This window comes from Babylonia areolata, chromosome 27 (genome assembly GCF_041734735.1).
Source record: "Babylonia areolata isolate BAREFJ2019XMU chromosome 27, ASM4173473v1, whole genome shotgun sequence".
Taxonomy (NCBI): Eukaryota; Metazoa; Mollusca; class Gastropoda; order Neogastropoda; family Buccinidae; genus Babylonia; species Babylonia areolata.
In genome coordinates this window covers 10,226,155-10,242,503 of record NC_134902.1, presented here as the reverse complement: position 1 = coordinate 10,242,503, position 16,349 = coordinate 10,226,155, and the positions used below count along the sequence as shown (strand labels likewise).

At 40.4% G+C, this 16,349-nt stretch overlaps 1 protein-coding gene across 2 annotated transcripts in view; it reads left to right on the top strand.

Moving 5' to 3' along the window:
* The window catches only part of LOC143301279 (acyl-CoA synthetase short-chain family member 3, mitochondrial-like), a 180,370-nt gene that overhangs the window by 36,746 nt on the left and 127,275 nt on the right, over nucleotides 1-16,349 (top strand). For both annotated transcript variants that reach the window (XM_076615457.1, XM_076615456.1), the window contains exons 4-5: nucleotides 14,074-14,205; nucleotides 14,763-14,906. In XM_076615457.1, coding sequence (XP_076471572.1) covers nucleotides 14,074-14,205; nucleotides 14,763-14,906 — 276 coding nt within the window. The remainder of the gene's footprint in view (nucleotides 1-14,073; nucleotides 14,206-14,762; nucleotides 14,907-16,349) is intronic.

Below are 16,349 nucleotides of genomic sequence, written 5' to 3'. Positions count from 1 at the left end.
ACTCTAGCTTTGACATCTTCATACATACTTTTGAAACAGCTATAAAGTTAATCTTTTATACCATTTTTAATAAGAACTGGCCATAATAATTTCCTTGAGCTAGAATCAGATGCCTTTTCAAAATTGACAAATGCGCTTACAGTTTACGATTACCTACAAATTGCTTCTGAACAGCTGCTAACAGAGTGAACAAATGATCATTTATACTGTAGTCCTTTTTAAAACCCACCTGATATTCTCCTGTAATATTATTCATTTCAATCCGTTCTGTTAATTTTCTATTAATTACAGAGCTATATAATTTACCTGCTATATTACATAAAGAAATTCCTCTAAAATTGTTTGGATTATTTGTATCACCTTTTTTATACAACGGAAGAATAATTGATTCTGTCCAGTTTTCAAGATAGATCCCCTTATCAAACAAAACGGTAAATAATTTTACAAGAAAATTGATTCCATTACCACCTAAATGTTTAAAAAAAATTCCCCTACCCATCCATCGGGCCCAGCAGCTTTACCATTTTTTAGCTTCCTTATTGCAAACATCACTTCCTGTTTTGTGATAGGTTGATCCAAACAATCATTGTATTCATATGTACCTAAATCATGTACTTGAATATCCAAATCAGTATTGTGATCTTTTTCCAGCACGGTTTTAAAGTGTTTATGCCATTCGTCTAATGTTATAACATTATTATATGGAGCATATTTTTTAAGAACTTTCCTAACATTTCTCTAAAAATCGTTCTGGTCATTAACAGAGGCCTTTACTTCTTTTATTAAGTAATAAGTTTTTATACTCTCTTCTTGTTACACAAAATATATGACGATCATTGGCATCATGTGATTTGTTGCATTTTTCTCAACAATAGCCTCACATTTTTTCTTGCATTGTGACATTCTGCATCAAACAATTCATTCATAAGCTTATTTTTACTTATACAAACTCTTTGTTTCATAGAATCTGCGGCCATTTTCACACAGTCATTAAATATTTCAAGTGCATCATTCACATTCACTTCAATCAAGTCTAATGCATGCAACATTTGTAAATATGCAGCATCTGAATTCATATGATTAAAAAAATCGATTGCATATTCATTTTTCCACACAAATTTTTCAGTGTATTCTTTCTTGTTCAGATCACCATTTTTGCAAACATTAAATTCATGTTTGTTTATGTGAAACTCTAAAGGCATATGATCAGACTCAATTCTTTCTTTTACGCAAAAGAAACAGAACATATGAAATCAAAAAGATCACAAGACGCAACAAAATAATCGTTGACATTGCTTCCAGAGTCACATATGTAAGTCACATGACCAGCCCTATCACCATAGCATACACCATTAAGAATAAACAACCCCAAAGAAGAGCACATATTTAACAAACATTTTCCATATGCGTTTGATACATTGTCTTCAGAGCATCTTCTAATCTGAGACTGATCAAATCCATCAAGCCACGAACACTGTTTAAAATCCTCATCAGTATTCTGTGTAGCACCAGCTGTCCTTCCATTTAGATTGCCACACATCAAAACTGAAATAATTTTATATGAGGAAAGAATATCTACTAAACAGTCTTCAATCTGACTAATACCATTATCTATGTTACAAACAGTGTGATAGGGTGATTTGTTGGGGGGAACATAGGTGCATATGTACAAAACATTATTTTGTAAATGAAGCAATTCTTTACTAATAACGAAAATCAAAATATTATCACATTTTACATTAACATTTCTGATATATTTCAAATGCTTGTTTCTTATCAAACAAACCACCCCTCCTGATCTCCCACGTTCAGTGAGCTTAACTGCAGGTTTGACAAAAATAGTGTGATCAGGAAATAGTGCTGATTGAAAATCTTCAAGAAAAGTCTCCACAAGGCAAACAAAATCAAACGAAGAAACATATTCAACAAAGTTATAAACAGATATTTTAGAAAGTAAACCACAAACATTCCAGTGAAGAAAAGAAAAATTGTTCACATCATCTGTATCGAAATTTGTGTTATAATTATCATCAACACAAACACATCCCACCTCTTGAACAGGAACACAATCACATGCATTTATTTTGGAACAGTCGCACACACGCACGGTTTTATCATTCGGTAAGGGTGCACTCGCTCTATTACTACTGTCATCACCGAATGTTAACACACCTGCCTGGTTTGCACATACATCCCCAACATCGACTGCCCTAACTCATTTTGCATGTGTGTTACTCAGCTCGCTGGGCTCTATTTCAACACCCGGTGTTGCTGTTACACTGTATACACCTGTAACTTTCCCTGTTCTGTTTTTGGTAATATCCAAATGCTCATGTTTGTCCTCAGGCCGGCCGTATCCCTTAGACACATCTACAATGCTCTGCCATCTTCCACTAGTACAAACATTTTCCCCTCAATCAACAAGTGATCGTAGATCATTGTGGCCCTTTTCTTCTGACTTTTGGCAGCCTTCAGATGGGGTACAAGTTTCTTTCTAATATCTCTAACCCTCAGAGAGAAATCCTCACCTATGAAAACATTTGTTCCCTTTAACTTCCATTTTGCCTTTAACAGTTTGACCTTGTCTTTGTAAAATGTGCATCAAGCTATCTGTCACATCTCATGACAAATAAGATATGAGTGCTCAACCCCCTCGTTCACCCACCCCATTCTAGCTAGAGAGCAGTGTGGGTTGTGCTGTTTGCACGAGATTCTGTGTCTCAGTCTCAGTTCAGGCTGTCACTGAACTGAGATCAGCCTCTTCCTTGTTAACAAACGACAAGATTCTGGGCTTTTCGCCCGCGACTGTCAGAAGAGGCAGCCGTGCCAGTCTTTGGATGCTTCAGGGCTGTTTGCCCGTCTTGACGCTTGTAGTGGGGATCAATTTCCTCCGAGTGGTCGTGGTCTCTGTGTTCTGTGTGAACTTCCAGCCTTGGGGTAGTGGTACCTCTTCTGGAAGGTAAGAGGGGACTGTAAAGACAGTCCTAACCTGTGTTCTGTCTGTTCGTCTTGCGTTCATGTCCGTGTATGAGAAAGAGAGAGAGAGAGAGGAGTGAGTGAATGTTTAAGTAAATATATTTTGCGGTTTTTATGTGCATTTGTAGGATGCGTATGCATTTTAGACATAAATTTTATAAGAATGTGATAAAATAGTTACGCGTGTTGAAAGAGTTCAACTGTAAAATCTAGATTTAAGTTTTCCTTGTGAACCCCTTCAGTTTTTAGTTCTATTAATGTGTGTGTATGTGTGTCACTATATTATATATGATACATAAGCTAGAATATTCCAAACTACTCCCTTATCCTTTTCCGTTATCCTTGCTCTTGGGTGTGGTTGTTGTCAGCCTTTTAAACTTCCGAAATAGCGCAGCTGAGTAAAATTGAACTATTCTGTAGCCCATGTGTTGATCAGGGAGGGGTTAAACTGAAATTTTGTAAGATTTGTTTTCTTTACGAATTCTGGGCTAGGTACATTTAGGTTGTTTAATTGGGTTTGTCCAAAAGTGAATCCTACCAGTGGATAATAGGCTGTATACAGTGTTTTCAGCGTTCCCACTTTCGTGTTCATCCACTGACTTCCCCACCCTTCCACTGACCCTCCACTGTCTCCCCGGGAACCCCTCTGCCTGCCTTTGGCTTCCTTAGTCCAGGCCTCCGTTGGCTGCTGCCGCCTGCCGCTGGCTTCCGTCGCCAGCGTTCTCTGGCCTGGCGCTCAGCTGTCTGGGTGTTCGTCTGTTCGTCTTCGTCGTCACTGTTCTTCGTGTTCGTCATCGCTGTTCTTCGTGTTCATCATCGCTGTTCTTTGTCGTCGCCACTTACTGTTCGTCGTCGTCGTCACTACTTCATCGTCACTTCATCATCAACGTTGCGCTTGTTTCCATATCTTAAAGCTCTGGTTTTTTTGTGGTTTTTTTTTGTGTGTGTGTGTTATTATTTATCCATTCTGTTATTTAAGTGTTGTTGCAGCTGGGGTTGTGGTTATTGTTTGTGGGCAAGCTAGGTGTGTGATTAAACAAATGTATGAACCCTGAATTGTTGTAGTCTGTGTTTGTGTTGTCTGGGTGTTAGTGCTGGGCTGGGTGGGGGTTTCTAGTCCGCTCTCTTATAGCGCGTGACACTATCAGAGGTGAGTTTTCTTTAGAGCTAAGACAATGTACCCTGTCAAAAGAAATGTCATCACTCAGTTCCGGTGTGTCTGTGATCATGTCCTGTAATCGATTTTCATACATCTCATTAGGTTCGTTCCTGTCTCTTTTCAGTATGCCATGAATAATGATGTTTTTTCGCTGAAAGCGACACTCCAAATCATCCATTTTCACTTCCAAGTTCTTCAGCTTTTCATTTAACTCTACGTTTGACTTTGTCAGTTCATCATTTGTCTTTTTCACATTTGCCAGTTCCTCTTTTAAATCCTGAATGTCATCTTTGAGTGTAGAGTAAAAGTCTTTCATTTCCCTGAGATCTTGCTTCATTTCATCGAACTTGGTCATCATGCTGGTCAGCATTGTCATGAGGTCAGTCACTGTCGGTTCAGGTCCACACCCACCTTTCTGCTGTCCCTCCTCCTGACTTCTGCCAGCCTGGTCTCCTGCACTTCTGTCCAGTCTCACCCTCCTGGCTTCACTGCTGCTCGTCAGACGGGTCTGCTTGGTGCTGGCCTGCTTGGGAGGACCGGGGTTTCGGCTCAATGTCCCCGCACTGCATCAAGAGGTTGCTGAAAAAAGTTACGGTGAGGACCAGTCCTACCACTACACCGTCCAGCCAACTTCTCGGCTGCAGTGTCGGATGCCGTAACTCTGCCTTCCTTTGTGCATGACGCGACATGAAGCCTATGAAAACGGCAACAAAGCAACCGCATTTTGCTCGAAACACTAGTGGCACCGATGACATGGTACCAGACACAGTCACTGACCAAATTTGAGGAACAGAAGTTGTCACTGGCAGCAATACCACATATTTAAGTGGAGACATGACACACGTCTTGCTCTGTTCAGTGCACGCGAACTCCCCCCGATGCAAGATGGAGAAAAGCCCAGCAAATATTTTTGCAATGTGGAGAGGCGTACTTTGTAGATAAGACTATATGTTTTTTGGAGAGTGACAGTGGTGATGTGATTTTTGATCAAGAGGAGATTTTGTCTGAAGTTCATGGATTTTATCTACAATTGTATTCTGAAAGAAATGTTGATGCTGACTTGAATGCGTTGTTGCACAATGTTAGTAATTTGTCATATGAAGATAGTATATTACTTGAGAGCCCTTTGACATGTGATGAAATATGTCAGTCACTCAAAAAAATGAAAAATAACTTCTTCTTCTTCTTCAGCATTCCCAGGCTGTGTTCAGACAGTTAGTCCAGAGTCCGCAGTCCGCTGGAGCTCTGTAGTCATTCCCCACAACTTGTCTTGGAGTGCTGTGGGACTGGGCCAGATCTGGTGCCTCAGCTCTTTGTGTAGGGGGCAGTCTTGCAGGACACGGGCTGGAGTTTGAGGAGTGGTGTCACACGGACATTGGTCTGTGTGGGAAATTTTCAGTTTGTAGAGATGGGAGAGGAGCTGGCAGTGGCCTGTGCGCTGTCTGAGGATGATGACTTGCTGAGCTTTACTCAGTTGATGGATGCTGTCCTCCTCTGCTCCCAGATGTAGCTGTTCTTGCCAGCTGTTTTTGAAGTGGCTGCTCAGGATTATCTTTGCCTCCACAAAGCTAAGGGGGTGGGCACATTGGGTGAGCCTGCTTCCTGCTTTGAAGAGCTTGTCTGCCTCTTCATTTCCTGCAATGCCGCAGTGAGAGGGGATCCACTGCAGGACCATTGTGGGGCCTTTGACTTTTCTGAGGATTTCCGATTTTCCTAGATGTAGGCCGCTCGTTGGTGTTGCGTTACCAGCAAGTCTGTCAGCTCGCTCATTTCCCTTAACACCTGCATGTCCCGGGCAGTATGACCATGTGAGTTTTTTAATCTGAAAGTTGCACATTGCCTTATGCCACTCTGGGCTTCCCATTCCGTTTTCAATTTTCTGTATGAGGTTCATTGAGTCGGTTAGAATCATGGCATGTTGGTTTCCGGGCGTATGGATGGACGATAGCCACTGGAGGGCATGTGTCACAGCTTCAACTTCCATCGTTAGGCTGGAGGTTGTGACTTTGTAGGCAGCATTCTCTTCCCTAACTGTTTTTCCATTTTGTTTCGCATTGAATCCCCAACCGGATTGGTCTTTGGTGACTGAGCCATTTGTGTATATGATGATGTCCTCTTCTTTACTGTTTTCTTTTATGAGTAGTTTTACTTCCGCATCAGTTTTGCCCTCTGGCCATTCCCGACAATGTCTTCCTAGAGTGGGTGAAATGGCTGTGTTGAATAGATGGTTGAGGTTTTCGGGGTTTTTCTCCCATTCTTTTGTTTCTTTCAGGTCTTGTAGTCGGCATACTAGCTGGATTGTGTCTTCTGCTTGCCCCATCCATAATCTTCCTCGTCCTAGGCGGCTGCCTTTTGGTTCTTTGACTGCGTCATGCAGTGGGTTTTGAGGGTTTTCTAATGCTTTGAAGTAGGTCTTGACCTGTTCTAACTTGTTTCTGGCCTGCACTGAAGGAAGGTCAAGCAGGTATCGCATGGTTTCTGTGGGCGTGTCTTTTGTTGTTCCAAGGATCAGCCTCATAGTTTCATTTTGGACTCTTTCTAATTTTAGGAGGTTGCTTTGAGATGGTGTTGTTAGCCCAAGTCCGTAGTCGATCACACTGAGGACGAGTGATTGGTATAGCAGGAAGAGGTGGCGTTGTTCAATACCTTTGGTTGCCATTGCTTTTAAGACTGAAAGGCCCTTTTTGCATTTGAGAACAGTATTTTCCGTATGTTTTCTGAAGGTCAGCATCCTGTCGAAGTGTATTCCTAGGTACCATAGGCATTCAGTTTTCTCGATCTGAATCCCATCGAGTGACACAGAAGGTGGTGATTTGCTCGCGGTTCTGTTGTTGAGGGTGCACAGCAATGTTTGGGCTTTCGCTGGATTGATGGAAGGTCCTGTGTCTTTGCACCATTGAGCAATATTGTTTAGTTGTTTCTGGACGGCTTTAGTTCTTTCCTGAGCATCTTTCGAAGTTTTAAAGACCAGGCCATCATCCGCAAGAGTAAGCACCCGAGCTATTCCATTGTTGTTTAAGTCTGCAAGACCCTTCGTGTAGACATTGTAGAGGACAGGAGAAAGCGGAGACCCTTGTGGCAGTCCCATGGATAGTTTAGAAGGTGCAGACATCCAATCTCCGAGGCGTAGGACGACGGTTCTTTCCTGAAGCGCTGCTGCTATCCATCTTGTCAGTGTCAAACTTACTCCATACCTTAGTAGCAGCTCCATGAGGTGCGCAAACTGGACCTTATTGTAGGCATCTTCAAGATCGATTGCTACTGCTAGTGTTTCTTCTTTTCTTTGAAATCCTTCATACACCTCATATGCAAAAGCAGCTGCGTTTTCCCATGTGGACTTGCCTGTTCTGTAACCACCTTGATTGCTGAAAAATATATCAGAAAATAAAACCACCTTTGTTCGTTCCTGTAAGTGTTTCTTTTTTTGTGTGTGAGACAGTGTGAGTGAAACTGATTGCCCGAAGTGGAGTGTCCTTTGCTCTTCAAAACACAGTGCGGTAAACAAGTTTGCCGACGTCTGCTTCTGGTCTGAGAGGGTTGGTGACAAAAATAGGTTACGGACATTGCTCCTTACTAGTAACCAGTCAACCTAAGAGACCTCTCAAATAAAAGATCACGTTCTCAACTTTTATGTGGGCTAAGTTTCCAATTGATATATTTTACTTGATCTTAAGAAAATGTGGCTCAAAATTTACCTATTTTTCTTGATGCTCTACTGTGCTTCCAGACAAAATAAATCTTTGTAGTCAAACCCACCACTGAAAAATTTATTCTTTCATCATAAAATGCTTTGTAAAATGACCTGAAAGCTTTTAAGGAGCAGTGTCTTTAACAAAAAAAAGTGGAGACCTATTTTTTTATACCACTGATCTGGATCTATTTTTAGATCTGAGGTTTCAGTGCCCAGCTTCGTGGAAGTCTTGTTGCAGAGTGGAAGTCTTGTTGCGGAGCTTAACATAGCTGAGGTTTTGATTCAAATAAAGGGGGAAATAATAATTTAAAAAAATCTTGGAAACCAACTTTACTTATTTTTGTAAGTCTTTGAATGATAGATTTCATAATTTTAGTTAATATCATCGTTTTCTGTTGTGAAACAATTTTCTCTCTGACATTGAAAGACAGCCAAGATCACCGAATGCGTCAAAATAGCAGACGTATTTTTCAGTGAGAAGTTCAGTTGGTCTTGTTCAGCTTTGTGATCGCCCAACATACTGACTCTATTTTCTTACTTCTGTTTTATTTTACTTCTGTTTTATTTCACACACACACACACACACACACACACATATATATAGAGAGAGAACCTAATCAAAATAACACCACCATGGGTACATTTGATGCTGTATTGTAAGACCTTTTTATACTTCAGCACTGATACGGAGCATGTATTTGTTCAGCTGGATGTCTGCACTCTAGAACCGGTAGGATCTTCTGTGCTGATTAATAGTTAATAATGATGTATAAACAAGAAAACAATTACTTAAAGTGATGCATACATATTGATTTTGAAACACACACACACACACACACACACACACACACACACACACAAATCCTGAAAAATGTCTAAAAGGAGAATCATTTTTAGCATTAATGGAGGACATTAACCTCAGTCGTCTTGAATAAAGCTTTTTTTTTTTTCCATATGATCTTATCAAAAGCTGTCATTTACCAGGATTTATTATTAACATTTGCTGTCTTGTAAGTCTACAGTCTTTCCTGAACCTGAAAATACCTTAAATGTTTATGTAGATGCAATAGTTTTTGAGTTTCAGTCATTTTAGTAACGCTACCATCAAAAATGCAGGATCGGACATGCAGAAAATAAGCATTTTCCTCAGAATTTATGACTCTGGCATTTATCCAATAACATAACAGTCAACTAAAAAAAACCCCAAAAACTGAGGTCTTCTGCGTACTATATAGATCGTATATGAAGAGTATTGACTATGAGAATGTATTAGTGGCAATTCTACATGGGTTCCAAAATGCCATTTTGTGAGATTGGCTAAAATCGCAGAATTTTTTTAAAATTCAAAACTCTGTATCTCAAAAACAATTTGAGATATTGCTGTGAAATTTGGTGTGGCTTCATACTTTATTGCACTTTTTCATTCTTGCAAATATGAGGATTCTGCTATGAATGTGAAAATTTGGCTGGATCTACCTAGTACATGTTTACATGAGACATTGTAATGATTTTTTTTTTTTGGCTGGTTGTATTGAAACATCTGAAACAGCTACACATTAAATGTCAACCTCAGAATACTTCTTAATTCATGGCAGAATGCATTCATTAAGATGCCAACATTATAAGAGACTGGATAGTTGTGTTTGTGAAAGAGTGGGTGCAGAATGGAATTTTGTTTATAAATCAATTGTTTGAAGTGGAAAATAATCGCCTTTTTCTTTTGCAGAATTCTGAGACCACTTTCCAAACCTCAATTGAACAAACTTCCTTTTGTATACAGGAGTCATACATGCAATTGAGCAACTTAGACACAAATATGATATCGAGTTGTCCCCCCATTATTGCATTATGGAAACTAAAATTTGGATGGTGATTTCAGGAGGAAGCAAAAAAATACAATCTATTTTTCTTGCTTCAGACATACTTCCATCAGTTGTCAGGTGGAATGAGTGCTTTTATGATCTGAAATAGAAATAAATATTTTTTACGTTGCTTTAAATTTCATGATGTGAAACTGAAGTGTTTCCAGGCTTAAAGAAGAAACTTGTTGTATGACTCATTGAAGATCCACTGTGTTCCTTTTGTAAAAGAGAAGTCCAAACCATACAGCATTTGCTTTGATATTGTAAAATCTCACACAGTTTTTGGACTGAGTTACTAAAGGTATTAATTAAAAAATGTGTACATTGTAATTCATTGGTTCTGTCTGAGGAGTTGGTGTAAACAGGGAGTTATGACTATCCTTGTTTGCTAAGTTTATATCTACAAATGTAACATGAATAACTCACTGCCAAATGTGCGAGCTTTCTTCACAATTTTAGAATGAACTACCAGGAAATCAGTGCAGTGGAGTATATTTAGGGCAAATTTGCTCAGTTCACTCAAAACTGGTTTCTTTATGGTTTTAACAATAATTGGAATACACCTTACCCTCTCTCTCTATCAGTTTTTCTCTCTCCTTTCCTCCCCCTGTTAGTGTATACCTTGCTGGATGATATTCATGTGTAAATGCAGATTGATTTGTTCCAGTTGTGCAAAATAATGTGTGTAAACTGTTACTAGAAAAAGAGAGAGAGGGGAGGAGGAAGGAGGAAACAAAAAAAAAAGAAAAAAAAAGAGAAGAAAAACAAGTGGGAAAAAAAGAAAAGAGAAAAAGCACAAGTTGTTGAAAATCCTTTTATTGCGCACAATGGATATTGTATTTATTGCATTTTGTTGTTGATGTAACTTTGCTACTTAAGGGTGAACTGTATAAAAGAGAGGGAAAAAAAAGGAGAAAGAAAGGATTTAGAAAATAACACAAATAAGACAATAGAAAAAGGGAAGAAGATCATGCCCATAACCTGGTGATTATCACACTGTTATTCACAGTTGTGCTCCTTTTCATCATGTATCATGGAAAATATTTTCATTCCCTTTTCTTGAGGGTGTTTGTAGGCATATGAAATATTTATGTGTGTTGGTGTGGGGGGTGGAGGGGAGGGAGGGGGTGTATGGTTACAAGTGTGTGTGTGTGGTGGTGGGGAGAGGGGGGTATGCAAAATAAAAAAAAAATCCCTTGATGAATGATATAACTTATGTGAAGTGATCTAGTCAATGTTTATGTATACACTTTGAGGTAAATACTATTGTATAATGCTTCATTGGTTTTTGATGGAAACTAATTATGTGTTGTGATTTTTGCTGTGTTTTTTTTCATTTTTTATGATGGTGCTGATCTTTTCTGGGACATGGTACATGTGTTTTTAGGTCTTATATAACCTTCATTGCAAGGGACAAAAAAACAACAACAAATAATAGGAGTTGGTGTCCTAATGAAGGTGAACATACATTGTAATAATACCAGTAGTGAATTGTTAGCTTATATGGGTCGGGTGTCCCACATCATTGATATCAGACATACATAATGCTTGTAATATATGAGGCATGTAGATTCTGTACACATCACTTGGAGCTCATTACAAATGGCAAATTATCATACCTCTGACAATGCAGAGATTCCAACAGCCAATTGGGTCAGTGTGCAGACGGTCAGTTATACACCTTTTGAAATGGGTGTGTGGACAATGACTGCTTCTTGGCCTGTCTTCTGTATCCTTTACTGGCTTCGTATGGGATATGTGGACAGCGGCTACTTCATGGCCTGTTTGATGTATGTCCCACTGAAGTGATCAGCATTATCCACAATGCACAAACCACCTTGGTAGGGGTTGATATGAATAAAGTAGGCTAAACCATCGTCGCCGAGCGGGGGCCAGCCAGCATTGCTTCTGCCAGTCTGGTATGGTTCAACAGCAGGGCTATCATCGAATGTCTGTGTTTATAGCCCATGATGCACAAACCGCCTTGGTAGGGGTTGACGTGTTGAAAAAGCTCATAACCATCCTTGCGGAGTGAGGGTGCCAATCTGGTAACAGTAATGGCAGGGCTGTTTTGGAATGTCTGTATTTAAAATCCATGATTCACAAACACTTCTTGGTAGGGCTTGACATGTGAGAAAGCTTGTAGTCAGCCTTGCTGAGCGAGGGCGCCAATCTGGTATCAGCGATGTTGCAAACACAGAAGTATATACCCATAGTATCCAGGAAACAACACAGGTAACAGACACATCCATGGTCAGAAATAATGAACTGCAAGAGACTTTATACTGTATCAGATACCAGGTATCCCATTAAGAGGTTTAAACTGAAATCAGTTATGTGAATAATAACTCAGATCAACTGTGTGACACGAACTGTGATGTAAGTGACTGATGCCCAGACGAGCTAGACATGAACTGATGCCCAGATAGCTATCGCGTACACTTAAACCATGGTTCTGAGGTGGCACCTTCTCATTGTGTAGAAATATTATAAAGTTTTATGTTTAACATTACACAGCTTGCCAGACAGATATTTATCAGCCGCTTGAGTGCTGCTGACAAGTATGCTCATCAGTGAAAGGCTGTTGCCTAACTGAGATAAGATTGCAGTTACAGATGTCTTTCACCATTTTATTTAGACTTCCTCTGTGGATTGTATTACTTTTGTTCATAAAGATCAGTTACACCACAGAAAAGTGCTGAAGTTGTTTGTGCACTTCAGATTTATACGACACTGATCTTATTTCTCAGCAGTCAAGAGGTTAAATATAGAATGAACAAGAGAGGCAAGACCTTCAGGACTCACTTGTGACACGCACTGTATCCAGTAAAGGAATCATGAGAAAAAAAAGAGATTAAAAAAAAACAATTGTTAAAATGGGTTCTGTGTTAAATGTCAATAAGCTTTGGGAAAAAAGAACAGAAAAAAGGCATGTTAGCAGAATTGAACTAAGAATGACGGGCACAATAGTTGAGTGGTTAAAGCGTTGGACTTTCAATCAGAGGATCGCTGGTTCGAATCTTGGTAATGGGGCCTGGTGGGTAAAGGGTGGAGATTTTTCTGATCTCCCAGGTCAGCATATGTGCAGACCTGCTTGTGCCTGAACTCCCTTCGCAATCAGAAGATCAAATACACACGTTAAAGATCATGTAATCCATGTCAGTGTTCGGTGGGTTATGGAAACAAGAACATACCCAGCATGCACATCCCTGAAAATAGAGTATGGCTGCCTACATGGCAGGATAAAAGTGGTCATAGACGTAAAAGCCCACTCATGTACATACGAGTGAACCTGGGAGTTGCAGCCCATGAATGAAGAAGAACTAAGGATGTTCTGTTTAGAAAGACGTAGTCTTATCCACAATGCCATGCCGCATCTGACATCACTCGACCAAATTTGATATTTAAAGCTATGGGTCTTTTTTAGTGTGATAAGAATATTATTGTATTTGAGGTAATGACACATTTAAATCATGTTTTCTTGACATATTTGGATAATTTAAGAAATTCTTTTAATTCAGCTGTAAGGGAGACATTGACATCACCTCAGGCACACCGCAACATGCAAAGATCTGCACAAAGCAGTTTACAGTAGGCTGACCGAAACTGAAAGAAACTAGCGATTCAATTTTTCTTTTATGTTCATTACAGTTTATTCAGTATCCACATTTAGATATATATTTAAAAAAAAAACACAACACCATTTAGATATGTTTTTTAAAAATATCTTGATTATTTAAGAAATCTTTTTAATTCGGCGGTAAAGGAGACACTGACATCGCCTCAGGCATACCTCAACATATATAGATCTGCACAAATCAGTCTGACAACAGGTTGACCGAAACTGAAAGAAACATTCGATTCAGTTTTTCTTTTATGCTCGTTACAGGTAATTCAGTATCCACTTTAGAATATTCATATGCAGTAAACACGTTGATGGTGTAGTTAGTGTCACTGTATGTGTTCAGTCGAGAATTTGTATTTCTTTTCTTGTAATTGCGAACAATAAAAATGATGTTGTGCTGTTTTCCCGAACATAGTTTATCTGGCAACCGGGTAGCAGGATTGTGGAATTTTTGGATTGGGATCGAGTGTCAACAAAATAAACCGTTAATGATCTGGAAATACGGAAATTCTATTATGGGTATGACTGAAGATTTTTTTTCCTACTATGTTTAATCCAAATTTGGTATTGTCAGACAAAGTATTTTCAGAGCAAATGGATTTGCTAAGGTTTACCACAGACACACACACACAACAATTTTTGTGTGTGTTGCATTGCAATTTGTTTTATCATCATGCTATATTGAAGGTTGAAATTATTTTTAATATTATGGTGTCGCATTTCAGTAAGGATCAGTGAACATGATGCCATTTTCTGACAGCCCAAGGTGGTGGTCAGTGCTAACTGTGGAGTGGAGCCCACACGAACTGTGCCATACAAACCCATGCTGGATGGTGCCCTCGACCTGAGTGAATTCCAGCCTCCTACCTGCATTATTTTCAATAGACCCCAGGTAAAATTATTATTTCCTGGATCCCTACTTTATTATTTCAACAGACCCCAGGTAAAATTGATTGCAACTTAGATCTCTACCTTATTATTTCAAGAGACCCCAGGTAAAATTGATTGCAACTTGAATCTCTACCTTATTATTTCAACAGATCCCAGGTAAGATGTTGAGGCTGTAGACCTCAGTTGATACCAGTCTCCACTCTTTGTTGGGGGGGAAGTGGGGAGGGGGGGAGTGGGTAATAACATTCCATAGTAATATCAGTAACCTTTCATTGTGAATAATGGTGTTTATGTTCAGGCTTTTTTGTTTAATCGTCTAATGAAAAATTGATGGAATGGTCAACGTCAGAGCCATGTCCAAGGTTTATGTGCATGAAGGTAACTTCTTGTTCTGATTTTCTTTACCAGGTGTGTTTTTTTCAGGTTCTTTTGGATAGATAGCTAGTTTTTCAGCCCTGAGATGGTTCTGTGTAGTCAGCTGGGCTATGAGCAACAAAATGAATAAATAGATGAATGATGGTGTTATGGATGTGGACCAAAAGTGGTGGTCCATTTCAGTTCGAGGCATCCCCAATGAAAGCAGGGAGAGACGTGTGTTGGGAGGATGAGATGGCGGGCAGCTCACCTGTGGATTGCGTACCTGTCAGTGCCACTGACCCCATCTACCTGCTGTACACCTCTGGCACCACTGGCCTGCCGAAGGTCAGGAATTGTGGCCTATGTTGAATGAGAGTATGTTTTGACTGTTGTGACAGGCGGTGGTGTGACCTGTGACATGACTTTGGTGACAGTGGTGTGACCTGTGACAGGACTTTGGTGACAGTTGTGTGACTCATGACAGAACTGTGGTGACAGTGATGTGACTTGTGACAGGACTGTGGTGACAGTGGTGTGACTCATGACAGGACTGTGGTGACAGTGGTGTGACTCATGACAGGACTGTGGTGACAGTGGTGTGACTCATGACAGGACTGTGGTGACAGTGGTGTGACTCATGACAGGACTGTGGTGACAGTGGTGTGACCTGTGACAGGACTGTGGTGACAGTGGTGTGACTCATGACAGAACTGTGGTGACAGTGGTGTGACTCATGACAGAACTGTGGTGACAGTGATGTGACCTTTGACAGGACTGTGGTGACAGTGGTGTGACTCAGGACAGGACTGTGGTGACTGGTGTAACCAGTGACAGGACTGTGGTGACAGTGATGTGATTCATGACAGGACTGTGGTGACAGTGATGTAACTCATGACAGGACTGTGGTGACAGTGGTGTGACTCATGACAGGACTGTGGTGATAGTGGTATGGCCTGTGACAGGACTGTGGTGACAGTGATGTAACTCATGACAGGACTGTGGTGACAGTGGTGTGACTCATGACAGGACTGTGGTGATAGTGGTATGGCCTGTGACAGGACTGTGGTGACAGTGGTGTGACTCATGACAGGACTGTGGTGACAGTGGTGTGACTCATGACAGGACTGTGGTGACAGTGGTGTGACCTGTGACAGGACTGTGGTGACAGTGGTGTGACTCATGACAGGACTGTGGTGACAGTGATGTGACCTGTGACAGGACTGTGGTGACAGTGGTGTGACCTGTGACAGGACTGTGGTGACAGTGGTGTGACACATGACAGGACTGTGGTGACAGTGGTGTAACCAGTGACAGGACTATGACAGTGGTGTGACCTATGACAGGACTGGTGACAGTGGTGTGACACATGACAGGACTGTGGTGACAGTGGTGTGACTCATGACAGGACTGTGGTGACAGTGATGTGACCTGTGACAGGACTGTGGTGACAGTGGTGTAACCAGTGACAGGACTATGACAGTGGTGTGACCTATGACAGGACTTTTGTGACAGTGATGTGACCCATGACAGAACTGTTGTGTGTCAGTGATGTGACCCATGACAGAACTGTTGTGTGTCAGTGATGTGACCTATGACAGAACTGTTGTGTGTCAGTGATGTGACCCATGACAGAACTGTTGTATAAATAATAATAATAATAATAATAATACTGTACATTTATATAGCACCTTTTCTCACTAAGAGCTCAGGGCGCTTTATATGAAAGAAAAATATAAGTAACATAAAACATTTATGGCCACTCTTTCTCAAAAAACCCTCCCCCCACTC